Source organism: Durio zibethinus, chromosome 22 (assembly GCF_047325235.1).
Source record: "Durio zibethinus cultivar Kanyao isolate XHJ-2024 chromosome 22, ASM4732523v1, whole genome shotgun sequence".
Taxonomy (NCBI): domain Eukaryota; kingdom Viridiplantae; phylum Streptophyta; class Magnoliopsida; order Malvales; family Malvaceae; genus Durio; species Durio zibethinus.
Window position 1 is genome coordinate 1,770,946 of NC_143183.1, and position 14,149 is coordinate 1,785,094.

Here is a 14,149-nt window from a genome sequence, read left to right on the forward strand (position 1 = left end):
CATCATTGAAGCATCCTCAACACAATCATAGTATTCATCATTACCATGATTGTCATACATAACATAGTATGATTAACCAAAATCAATGCCTTAAATACACAATTGGTTCTACAAAATATTTCACCTCTTCTTGGGCATTCAAACATAAATTTTTTTGCCACTAAGCAAAAATTTATACAAAGAATTTTTTGGCATTCACAGGAAACCTCGAAAATTCTTTGAAATTATACAGGAAAAGAATATCCACGTAGATATTTCGAGTCCACACCCGACTCTCGCACCAATGCGACACGGCCAGTCCGTGCAACCTAAAATGAAAAAGAAAAAAAAAAAGAGAAGGAATGATATGTAATGTATCATAAAGTTTTTATAATGCTCGGAAGCCAAATGTCAATGATATATCATATTAAGCAAAAGAAACATTATGTTATAGCTGCTAAGAAGAGTTATGAAACGGAACGCGAACCTCACAAATGCCATAGGGCTCCAACAATCTCTGCAGTGCAACCATTTTGTCTAGATCTCCTGTAAGCTGCAACAAGCATTGAAATCATGTTTATGAGTCTCTGCAGTTAGAAAGAAATGCTAATAGATGCAAAGAAAAGTGAAAGCCTGAAAAACAAACGTTAGAATTCGGAGTTCACATGAAAAATGTGCAATGGATTCAAGAACCATGATCTATGAAACTTGCATTCAGCAATTATGCCTCCCCCACCAACAAAGAAAAGCAAGAAAACAAAAGGAGAGAGTGGAAATAGGCAAGCAAATTTTTTGGAACCACCATTCTGAATTTTGCGTTCTATCAAATGCAAGCTGTATTGCTCATAATAATGTTTGCAAAGAGACTAGTAATCGTGCATCCATAAATCACCTCCTACAAGACCAAAGAAGAGAAATATAGATCATGGGATAAATTTGATTCACCTTATCTAAGACATGGCTTCTTCCACACCAACACTTAAAGCTGATTCACCTTTGAACAATATTGCTTCAAAGTGGTTTCTCTCTTGGCAATCCAAAAAAGCTACTCAAACATGCTTCAGCATATGGCATGACACCACAATTAAATATTTTTTCCATAGCAAGATAAAATGCGAATTTGTTTATCTCATGCTAATGGCATTAAACTTTCTTTCTTTTGATTATTTTTTTGAGATGAATCAGTATCTCAGGATTTCAGCCCAACTAGCCAAGGTCACATGAAGTGAAGGATCGGCTTGCTGTCTGAAATGAAGAGTTTTCCTTGCTGACTCAAGCAGGAATTTATTTGCTTTTACTGAAAACAGTGACACTTGGTGATATTCCTATCATAGAATGATGACTTAAAAGTCGAGTAAGCAACCCAAAGGACTAATGGAAATCCTAAATTCTGGAGGTGTAAGTAAAATTAATAATTAAAAGAAACACGTCATTATTTGATAATTAGCTCGTTATCTTGTATGACAGCAACAACTTTTGCTTAATGACACAATGTAAAGGGTATAAATTAGGTAAAGTTGCTTAAATCTTTTTCCTCAAGTTTGCCAAAATAAACACTGTATTTAGAATTGTTAAATCAACAAAACAAAACAGGTATAAGGCCATGGCTAAGTTAGCAATTTAAGCACGACTTATTGTCATTTGGAACTTGAGGAGAACATAAGGAACCTTATCTAAGTACCGTCCTAATAAAAGAACACAAGGGATCAAGTCAAACTCCACTTAAAAAGAAAAAACACAGCAATAACAACACAATAAAAACACCTCTGTTGCAATACAATTCAACCATTTCCTCTGATATTACATGCCACTTGCCATTGTGTTTGCACTGCACTGGTAAAAGCTAGCTACTGCTATGTATTTGATGCCAATAAAAAATGGATAAGAAATATTACAATGTGCAAACACAAATCTCAAAAGATATTTACCTCAAGAGTGACTGTGTGGCCAGAAACATCAACAGCCCTGGCCCTAAAAATGTTGGCAATGTCGAGGACATCTCGTCGAGCAGCAGCATTCACAGCAATCTTTATCAACATTAATTCTCGTTCAGCAAATGGCAAGTGGGTAAGATCCCGTACCTAAGAAGTGAATGACTGTCAGCCATTGGTTCACTCAAGATAACAAACAGGCAAAGAGAGATTTCCTATTACACCTCATGGATAATGTTGCCTCTATCAAATTTCTACATCAAAAGATCAAAAATCTAGACTACCGAATCATGTCATATGCAGCTCAAGGAAATGATACAAAACCTACATGAATTTACCTTTCCTATCATAAATAATTGTACTATATCACAAGGAAAAAAGAAAAAAAAAAAAAAACTTAAAAAGGGGCAATTCCAAGGGCATTACTCTAATGAACTTTGCAAGTTGGTTGAAGTTACTCAGTATTAAACACTAAAAGTATATCTCTTGCACAAAAACTATATATGGCACTGAGTTCATGCATCTAGAGTACAAATATTTTGAAGAATGACAAGAAGCAAGTCACTTTACAATTTTTTATATTTAAGTATGACCAGAAAAGCAAGGCAGTCCATTTACAACCAGATGACCATGCAGGAACAGATTCAATATTACAAGTTAGATAATGAAACTTACTCAAAGTAAATGTTACAGAAAGAGTAAAATGTCTCATGCGAAGAAATCATCTGGAATGGGAGCAACTTCTAAATGCATGTCTCATCTATAATACGAAAGTATTGAAGTATGACTGCAAGGAAGTCACTCCATTTAAAAATGTTCATAGTAAAGTATATTGCAGTCATAGAATATAATGCCCAAGTGATGAGGAAGTTTCCAAAAACAGCTCATCAACTAAAGGGAGTGCAAGATTTTCTAAAGGTTTCTAATCATTTGCACCTAACAGCCAACCACAAATTTCATGAAACCATCATGTCTACCCCTGTGGTGTCCATTTATGATCCTTGTAAGCAGTTTATCTCTGTGGATGCACAATGCAAATTTTCTGAAGGAACAAAAATTGGAACATACCAACTTCGACATTTCTTGTTCTCAGGCTATTTATGCATTACCCAACAAACAATTTGCCAAAATCCATACAATTTACAAGCAATTCCACTAGCAGATTATACAAAATGCACCCTTTCAATTAATCTCACCTCATGCAGATCTACTAGCTTATAGAGTTGCTGCACTAACTTGCTAATTGATTCATCTGTACCCGGAACAACAGTTGTAATGCGGGAGAGACCCTCAACTTCTGCATGTCCAACTGCCAAACTCTTGAAGAGAGTAAAGAAGATTCAGCAGATAAGAAACCCTACAAAGAGAGCAGGAGAGCAAACAAATAATGGCAGTAAGCTCACCTGAATATTATAGCCTCTTCGAGCAAAAACCCCTGTAACAATGTTTAGAACTCCGGGAGCATCATTTACCAGCATGGATAAAGTGTGAGATTGAAGTCCACTCGTCTGAAAAATATTAAAACAATTATTAATGTTTTTTATGCTAAAATACACTAGCCTACAACAAAGATATATTTCAAATAAGGACAAAATGGTGACTCGTGAAGAAAAGCTTGCTCAGCACCAAATGAGCAGGAAATTGAGAACTTGTAGAAACTAACCAAAACTCAAAATTAATATTGGCTTATATCTGGTTATCTTTTTTTAATAAATTCAAAAAGCCTTAAAACTTTTAGAGATTCTTCTATTGAATAACAGCTTCAGGATTGTCCATTCAGACATTGAGGAAGACAGTTGACTCTCCTATTGGAATAAAATAACTTAACTAACCTCTGAGTAAAAATACTAACAGTGACTTTTGTTTCTTTAAAGTTAAGGTTCCTTGCAAACACAAATGTATATCGAAATTAAGCAGCAGCGAGACTACATATATTATTATTTAAAAATCACAATAAGCATTATCATCTTCATTCACTCAGAAGATATAAGAAAGTTCCAGGAGATGACTCATCTTAAGCATGAAGGATGAGGTAGCATACAAAATTCATACTTAGCAAGCCATGAACCATATTTTCTAAATGGCTTCTATTGAGTTTCAAGAATAATTTACCAAAATATAACATGATTATAAGTTTAGAGAAAGTTCAAAAGCCATGACAAGAAGAAGTTGGTGATTTACAAGGACAGGACTTCCATACTTTCACGCTAGGTCACTTCCTACTACATTAGCCCCTTTTTCCACAATAGTGCCCCTTGGAACATAGATCCAAGCATGTTCTAGAACAAGGAATAACATTTCAAAGCCAAACCAACGTCAAAGTGCACCATTCTCACAAGTCATCAAGCTGGTGGTTTCCTCATGTATGCTTAACAGCCACCATAATTTAAGGAGCAAGAGTGTGGAAAAGTGTGTGTCATAAAGAGAGAGAAAAGTGACACAGAACCAGCAATAAGCATTCTTACATCGTCATCAATAAGAACACCCCAATGAGCATCAAGAACTTGATTGATCATAAAACCATCAGACGACTCCACTGGATAAACATCCCCCTGCATGAATAGACAAAAACACATAAACTATGGATTTTAGAGAAGAAAAAATATGCAATTGAAGTGATATATAAGGATAGAAAAGCACAAGGACTGTGAAAGATGGAAGCATCAATTAACATGTGAAGAAGATGTTAAAAAAAAAGGAAGAAACAGCGTTAAGTCAACAGTGCAAATTGATGAGGCAAACAAGGTATGAGAAGTATACAAACATGCACAACTACAGAGTCTGCTGCAGAAGACAAACAGCATTTACTTAATATAAATTTGAGTAGCTATCAGTATCTAAAACCACTTAACAAGAAAATAGTTCAACATATTAAAAATGAACAACAATCATAATAAACCAAAAACATAACAACACAATGTATCAAAATGTCAACATACAAATGTCAGACCAAGAATATAAAGTGCCAATAGGTGATGATACATCCCTAAAAGTCCAAGTACCAAAATGAATTCAGTAACAAGAGTGTGTTATAAATGCACATATCTGTGTAACATCCCTTCTGAACTGGCAAGCAGGTAAGCTAATTAAATTCAATACCATTGACCACAATTTATTTCCATATGTAAATTTTTTTCAACCAACATTTTCTTAAGCACTTTGCAGGTTTAAAAATAAAATTTAATAACATATCAAAATTTTTCACAGATAGTATTGTATAAAGGGCATCATGTATGAGCCTCACAAGAAAATAAGCATGTAACAATACATACCATATACACCATTTTAGCATTTTTTTTTTTGGGGTGCAATTGAGGCCAAGGCCTAGGGCGAATCGGGGAAAGGGAAAGTTGCAAGTACTGGAGATCAAACCCAAGCCTTGCTGGAATCCACCTCCTAGAAGAGGTGGGTGAATCATTTGGGCTAAGCCTCAAGTTCATCAGTTTAGCATGTCTTGTTAACCATATCTGAATGACCCAGCCCATATGTTTCTATTAAAGAAAAGACAATCCCAGAAGCAAAAGTAAACAAGTTACTTATGAGTGTTGTGTTGTGTACATGCACAACATGCACGTATGTGTGCATGAAAAGCAATGTAACTGCTTTAAAATTTCTTTATACTCCATTTTTTGGTGCATTAACTCTTTTGGTTATTCGCCATCCCTATTTTGAAAGACAGAAACTGGGATGTACATTAGCTGCAAGTACTATGGTCTATTTCTAAGACTTATCATATAGAACAAAGGCATCAATCATTAATTTATTTTAATCCATGATTAAAAAACAAATCGAGGATCTCTAATGTAAAACAAATCGAGGATCTCTAATGTAAATAACTAACTAAATGCTTATAATCGCATTAACAATAAATAAAGATGTCTATTTCTACTATAATCCTATATGGTGCGATCTACAAGCCTCAATTTGATTTTATACCTGTCTTTAGAAACAGTCACAAAAGCATGATAGATAATCACTATTAACCTAACTATAGATACAGCATCTTCCATGGTACAAAGAAATAAAAAATAAATAAAAATAAAATCTTTGCAAGGAAAATTCTAACTGAAAACTGAGAGGAATGCTTACCCCTCCAGAAACATCAGCCTCACTAACTACTGATCTATCTCTGGCCCCTGCAAGAGCATTAACAGGTACTGTTTCTTCAAGATCTGGGTATGAAGCTGCTGAAAATCGCCAGAATGGAGCGGATGCACCCATTTTTTCCCTTCTGAGGGCAATCTATAGGAGACAGAGGATAAACATATAATAGCCTTGAACTAATAAATGAAGTTGAATGGTGGAAGATTAGTAAAGTACCAATTAGAAAATTTTCATCAACCAATTTATAGGAAAGATCAGTACCTTTCCTGTTCTAGCAATTTCTTTGATCCCAAACTTGCTTAAATTTCTTTGCACAGCAGCCATCTTCCCTGGATCTCCTGTTACCTGGGTTTAACCCATGATAATGATTTAACATTGCAAGAATATAATCGAATACCTCCACACCCCTCCCCCCCCCCCCAAAAAAAAAAAAAATGCTCCATCAGATAGTCTTGTAAGTAGCTCTGAGTAATACTCACTTCAAATGTCAACAAGTTGAAGCATGAGAAGCGCTTCATAAATTTTCTGGTTTTCACTATTTAGACTTGTTAGATAATTAGCACTTTAACTCATTCACCATCTTGGAGATTGTGATATTCTTAAACCCTTAAAACTCTTTGTTTACACCCCAGTGATATCCTTTGTTTCTGTTTTCATCTCCATATTCCCATCTAAAGATTCGAGACGTAATACTGGACATGATGAATAACAAAAAAGAAAGCTGCTTGATTCATTTTTAGAAATAATATTAGGATTTGATCTATTCCTCTGTCAGAAACCAAAATGGAAAGAGAGGGATACAAAATCTCAGTATGAATAACTCACACAATGGATAGCAATCTGATGCTTTAGTCTGCTGAGCCAAAAGTTAAATACTCTGTCCTCAAAAGTCTTTCTCTACCCTTATTCTTAAATATCTTTCATTAACAATCAAAATCAGAAAAAAAAAAAATTGAAAGAAATGTCTCAAGTGTATTAATCTTGCTTTGAACTATAACACAACAATTTTAAACTTTTTCCAAAATTGATAATTACTTAAAAAGTTTTGAAATAAGCATCTGCACAAACATAATGGAATGAACTTAGACCAACTTCAGAACAAAGAGTTTTATTCCATAGAAACAATTATTTATTACATAAATAATTTTCTAAGTTCCCTAAAAGATAAGTTAGCACTCCAAATTGAAATATGAAAGGAGGGTTTCTTTAACCGGTTTTCAATAACACTAGCCATACTTTAATTAGTCACTCTTAGTTCCTACACTGTGGCTACTAAAAATTCTTCATTCTCAGTCAACATGCACTCTCACAGAAACTCGTCTGTAGGCAAGCACCCAAAATTCTGAGCAACACAAGATAATCTAGTCATACTCACAATCTTATTATTTCTCCCATACATTATAATAACACAAGCACACTTTTCAAATTCAACTTATGCTAACATTATGTGTATTGGGGGTTGGAGAAACAAGGAAAAGAAGGGCCAAGTACAAAGTCATTTCTTCCATTCATTACCTCAATAGTTAGTGAGTGTTCTGAGATATCCACAATCTTTGCCCTGAAGATGTCCACTAACCACATGATCTGATAAACAGGAAAAAGTTGGCCAATCAAAGGGAAAAAATTACAAGAAGGAATTCTTTACATTCTAAGAATCATTGCAGGATTTACCTCAGCTCTGAACTTTGGATCAGCATTCACTTTTATTAGCATTAGCTCGCGTTCAACCTGGGGCTCATTTGAGAGATCTTCAACCTTCCATCAGATTAAAATAAGTAATTTGAGAAATTGACATATAACACAATCAATTTTCGCTAAGATGGTAAAGAAAAGGAGAAAACAAGGGAGAGAAAAGTAATCACTTAATACCTCATTGGAAATAGAAAGGTATAGTCATCTAAGGAATGATGGCAAATAATGAGAATACGAGGTACTATTTAAGACTGCCATCTACCCTTTTAAGATATTCTAATGAACAATCTTAAGATATAAAACTTCAACACTCCATTTGATAGGAAGGAAAAAGTTATAATCTAATGGTTGAGCTACATAACAACATGTCCTAGACTAATAGTTTGTAGCTCAACCATTAGATTCGAACTTTTTGAATTTTCAAAAGGAACAAACTTTAGCCTCTGGGGAAGATAACATAATGCTTAACAAAGCCAAACAATCATATAAATATGAAGAGTTCAGGGAAATATTGTACCTTCCAAACATTGACAAGCTTTTGCAACTGCTCTACAACTTGTTGCAGCACTCTATCAGTACCAGAGACAACTATGGTGAAGAGTGCCTTATCTTTGTTCAGACCAACTGCAAGGGACTCAATGTTATACCCTCTCCTTGCAAAAACTCCAGCAATTCTGTTAATCATTCCACTTTCGTCGCCAACAAACACCGAAATTGTGTGCCGCCTCACCCTTGATTTATCACAGAAGGCAATAGGTGAGGAAACCATGGCCAGCAACTATAGTAAGCAAATGAAATCGAAATAAAAAACCCAATATGGAAAAGAGTATATTAGATAACATACTTTGATCGAGTAGGAGTAGTAGAAGGAACAGCGCCGTTGGCAGAGAAAGTTTTGTTGGAGATCTTTTCATTGACACTCCTTGGAGAAAGCGCCAGTTTCTTTGGGACATGGCTATTGGGTCTTCCTATCTTTTCTGGGAAAAAAATGGGTTTCCAAGCAGTGCCTGAGTCAGGCTTTGCGCACTGGATTGGTAGGTGAGAAGTTGAGAGAGCCGCCATGAAAGAACAGAGGATATACGAAAGGAGACCGACTGTTGTGAGAGCAAGATTCTTCTGAAATTGCCGAAATAGAAATCCTAGGATTTTGTTAACCATACGACAGCATTTTATCTTCCTTTCTTTAGAAATTAACAGACCGTTATGAGGGGCAAAAAAGGAAATTCAAAATTAACATATCAATTTAAGAAACAATTGGTTCTTATTTCTTAAAATATTTATAAAAAACAATGGATAATTTAATTTTTTTCGTAATTTTTTATAACAAATCTATGATAGATTGACAACTAACACCTCAAACAATACATAAATTTACAGTCATAATAATAAAAAAAAAAACCATTATTCTTTTTTTTTATATAATTGTGAAATATTTTTTATTTTAAATGTACAAATTGGATTACACCTTATACAAGTTTTTAAAGATCGGATTAAGCCCAACTCATAGAAAATCTTTAGTTGTATCACACGCACACAATATCTTCCGTAAAGATTAGTATATATTTTGTATTTTATAATAGATTTATATTTAATATATTATTAATATATTAAATATGTATATTATCAAAAAATTATATTTTGATACCTTATTAATACATAAATTAAAATTTTTGAAATCTTTAACAATAGACATTTATTTTTTTTATAAATTTATAGTACTACTATTTGCACCATAACTTTTTATTACTACACTTTAAATTTTTAAATTTTAATAAAATTACTTGAATATTTATTAGTTAATTACCTTTTTTTTTGTCTCTCAAATCCTATTTTGAAAATTTATTTTCAAAAACTTTAGATTTCCAAAGTTTTTAAAAGATTTTGGACATTTATTTTTTAAAATCTTTAAAATTTTTCAAAAATTTCGGATTACACCTAAATATTTTAAACATGAAATATTATAAAACTAAATATAAAATCAAATAAAAATAGAAAAAACAAACAATTTACTTTTAATTTTATTGTTTTTAACTTCAAATTGGTGACATTTTCTTTAAATTTGGTTTGATTGATGTTTAAAATTTTTTTATTTTTTTGTTGGGAAAATAGAAGAGACGGGATGTTTGGATTTTAGTAAATTTGTGTTTTTGTTTTTGAGTATGCTGAATAAAAAATTGGTTATTAATAATAGTGGGATGTGAAAATAAAAGGGTGCAAATAGCACCACTCTAAATTTAAATATTTAAAATTTATATAAATTTATTGTTAAGTACTTTATTTTTTTTAATTTATTCACTAAGAAGATGTCATGACTTATAGATTCAATATTAAGATGTAAATGATATATTTATGCTCTCAAACTATTCATGCTTAGTTCAAATAAAGCTCGTATTCGATTCAATTATTACAAACTAAACTTGAGCTTAAATATCTCAATTTATTGAGTAAGCTGAGTTCAAGTGTTTTGATATTCAACTTAAGTAGTTTATGAGTATAATCGAATTTTTATATTTGAGTATATATTTTTATTATTTTAATTAAAAACTAAAATTTTACTTTTATATATTAATTCAAGTTCAAATTCAAACACAAGTAATAAAGTTTTAAGTTAAACATAAGATCAATTTTATTTTTTATTCAATAAACAAACATACTTGAGCTAGATCTCAATTTTATCTTAAATTAAGCTCGAATTTAAAAATTAAAATTCAATTAAACTTAAATTGAATTTTGAATAAAATCTTTTATATTAAATTTTAATTTTAATTTTTCACTGTATTAATTTGACTCAACTAGATTACATTCTTATTCAATACACTGACAGTGTATGCAAATAAACCCAAGTAATATTTTCATCCAACACATTAAAAATCATGAATAAAATTATCAACTATTGTAATTGATGCAAACTTATTACTACAAAAAATAAACTATAAATGATGAACTAATTAACCTTAAAGAGTGTTGGCACTCATTAGCAAAACCCTAAAACAACAAAATAAAAGTATTTATAAATTTTAATTAACATTTATGTTTTGATATTATATGCTTATATTTATTTTATTAAATTTATATAAAAAAATTAAATATTTATCATTAAGTGCTATACCATCCTATACATCTTTGGAACTCAGCACACGAGGAGGAGCTTGCTTTCATTCAAACTATGCTTCAAAAATTTGCCAATCAAAACCCAGAGCTATAAATGGTTAGACCATTTACTTGTGATTGCTTTTTCTCGAACCTTAACAAACTTAATTTCTTTAACTACAATGAAATTAAAAAATATATATTTTTAAGCTATGTTTGGTTTAAGAAAATTTTGAGAAAATAAAAAATGGAATCCTCGGATTTTAGCAATAAATATTCGGTGAAAAAAATAAAAAATAAATATTTTATTGGACATTTATATTTTCACAAAATTAGGTAGTTTTTGTACTTCAGCTTAGATCATATTTGTTATAATGAATCATATGCAATTCAAACATTAAAGCAATGAGTATTAATTTGACTTAATATTAGTTGCAAATTCAACTAAACTCTATGGTCCAAATTTGAATAATTTAAATGTTAAATTTAAAAATTTTTAATTTTAATTTATATCAGTATTATTTGTTAAATAAAAATATAAAATATTTTATAAAAATTTTTACGTGAATGTCATATAATAAAAAATAATTGATTGATCTCAAATATTTTGTATAATTTTAATTTATATTAAAAAACGATGTTAATAGTACGTATAATAAATATATAATTTAAAAATATTTATAAAATATTGTATATATAAGTTGATATGTTTAACAAAATTAAAATTTGAATTAATATAATATATATGATTTGAAAATTTAATATATATATAAATTATATATTATTTAAAAATTCAAGATACAAATTATACATATTATTTCTTTAGATACCAATTATATATTTTTTCAAAGTTCAAAATTTAAAATTTGCGTATCTTATTATATATTTTTAAAATTTAAATATTATATTAAATATTTTATTATAATTTAAGAGTTGATATTAACCCAATTTTCATAGCCTAACCTTATCCGACCGATCAGACACGCCTCATTGTTACGTTTTTTAATAATCAAGGCAAAGAGAATTCCATGGCCAATGGCCCAATTGTTTTAAACATTTAAGAATCCTTCAGGGTCAATTTTACCGTCGACTCTTAATGTGTTCCCATGTCTTTATTACAAGTTGACAATGTCAGCAGCCCTAAACTCACTCAAGTTAAACCCCTAATCACTTATTGCAGATCAGATCCAACATTTTTTTAAAACAGAAGTACATAAATTTCTATGAAAAAATCATTCTCAATAACAAGTCAAGTCAATCAAATTTAAAAAAAAAAGAGAAGTTCATTTTAGTGAGGATAAGAAGTTTATCTCCCCATTAATCAAGCTTTTTTTTTTTTAGTTAGTTTAATTATTTTTTGTAAATTATAATTTGAATTTTAAAAAATATTTTAAAATTTTAAATTTAATATATTAAATGAAATATGTACTTTTGTGAAAATATTTATAAATAAATTTAACAATTTATATATTCATATCAAATAAAATATTAATAATTTACATCTTTATATTATATTTTATACAAAAATTATATATTATAATTTATATCAATATAAAATATATATATTTTATATTATTAAATTTGTTTATAGTTTTTATAAAAGTTTTTAATTATATTATTTTTATATTATATAATTATATTATATTTTAAATTATCATATCTATCTATAAACATTTTATAAAAAACCTAAGCTTTTCTTAATGAGACAGATCTTAGAGCATATTGATTTAGATTAAGGGTATAATTAAAAGATAGATTCACATTATTTTGTTGGGTAATGGCCTCGAGGGCTTCAGAAGAACAGGAATCCACATGTTGGCTGAAGTGCTTTAGGGGGGGGGGGGGTTCCCAGTTCCCGCTAGCCCATGGATTTTTCCTACAAGTCAATACTTGGTGGCCCATCCTTGTCGCATTGGTCCCACCTATCCTACATTCGCTGTCCTCAATCCCACTTGTGGACAATACAGTTAAAGACACGTTTCGTACCGAAAAAGATAAAGTAAAGACACGTTTGAGTTTGGAGTTTTGTGAAGCATCAACGATGAAAATGACCTTCGTTTTATTTGGAGTGAGTGACTCTGGAAACCATCTATCATATCCAATTTGATGTCGGCCAAATGCAAAAACTTCTAATTATTGGAGTAATCTTATTTAAATGGGGCACACAGAATGATATGTTATATAGATGGGCACACATAAGTATGAACTTTAGATAGAAAAAATATTAGAGTTAATTATATGAATAATTTTTAAATTACAATAAAATATTTAATATAATATATGAATTTTTTAAAAAATTTAATATAATATTTGAAATATAAATTTATTAGTTAATATAATATTTAAAAAATTATTTATATATTTCATGTCATCGTTTGAAATTAATTATATTAAAATTAAATATTATATTAATTAATTAATTTATAATTCAAATATCACATTAAAAAATTTTAAAACTAATGTATTATATTAAATATTTTACTATAATTTATAAGATATTTATAATATTAACCCAAAACATTAAAATAATAAAAAAAATATTTGAATTAAAACTTTTACTAAATTGATTTATGCTATAAGGCAACTTTTATAATTTTTTTCCTTACCTTCGTAGTGTAACTTATTTTATTAAAAAAAAAGGCATTATCCTTACAAAAAGACATTATCCATGTCACTCTATTATTTTAATTACATTTCATCATTTTTTTTTACTTGAAGATATCAAAAATTAAAATTTGATCATTGATGTTAGAATCAATACTTTATCAATAAATTTATATAATTGATATATATGATTTAATTAATAAATGTGAATTCCAAATATTTGAATAATAACAATAATAAATACATTAATATAAAATAATAAAATAATGAAAAAAATCAAATAATTTATTATTAATATTATTTTCTTTTTCCTTTTTTTAAATAATATTTCTCTTGCTTCTTTTGGAAAAGAAAATTTTAATTAAAAAATTATCATTTATTACTTAAAAGACTTTATCAATTTATAATCAAATTTTAATATATTATTTTGGAGAATATTTAAATTTAGCTTAAATTTAGTTGATGACATTGTCATTAATTATTGAATAAAAATAAAAAATAAATCACAAAAACATCAATCAAGATCAAATGAAGTTTTAATAAAATATCAATATGGAGAAATCATAGCTAATTTGTCAACAATAAAATTAAAGTCACGTTTGAGATTTGTAGTTTTTTAAGTCGTCAATAATGAAAATGACCGTCATTTTGTGAGTGGCTATGGAAACTATTATATCCAATTTGAGGTCGGCCAAAAGCAAAACTTCTTATTATTGGAGTAATCTTATTTAAATGGGGCACACATAGAA

The 14,149-nt window shown here is 29.7% G+C and overlaps 1 protein-coding gene across 1 annotated transcript; it reads right to left on the bottom strand.

The window, feature by feature from the left end:
- Positions 1 to 5: 5 nt before the first annotated feature.
- On the bottom strand, positions 6 to 8,849 carry LOC111307647 (ACT domain-containing small subunit of acetolactate synthase protein). The gene is made up of 12 exons (XM_022905709.2): positions 8,551 to 8,849; positions 8,224 to 8,437; positions 7,686 to 7,769; positions 7,530 to 7,598; positions 6,276 to 6,359; positions 6,000 to 6,152; positions 4,376 to 4,462; positions 3,314 to 3,418; positions 3,107 to 3,229; positions 1,908 to 2,060; positions 467 to 532; positions 6 to 308 (listed from the first exon to the last, which is right to left on the bottom strand). Exons 1-12 carry the CDS (start codon positions 8,766 to 8,768, stop codon positions 225 to 227), a joined length of 1,440 nt encoding a protein of 479 aa, XP_022761444.1. The 5' UTR covers positions 8,769 to 8,849; the 3' UTR covers positions 6 to 224.
- Between the last annotated feature and the right edge of the window lie 5,300 nt (positions 8,850 to 14,149).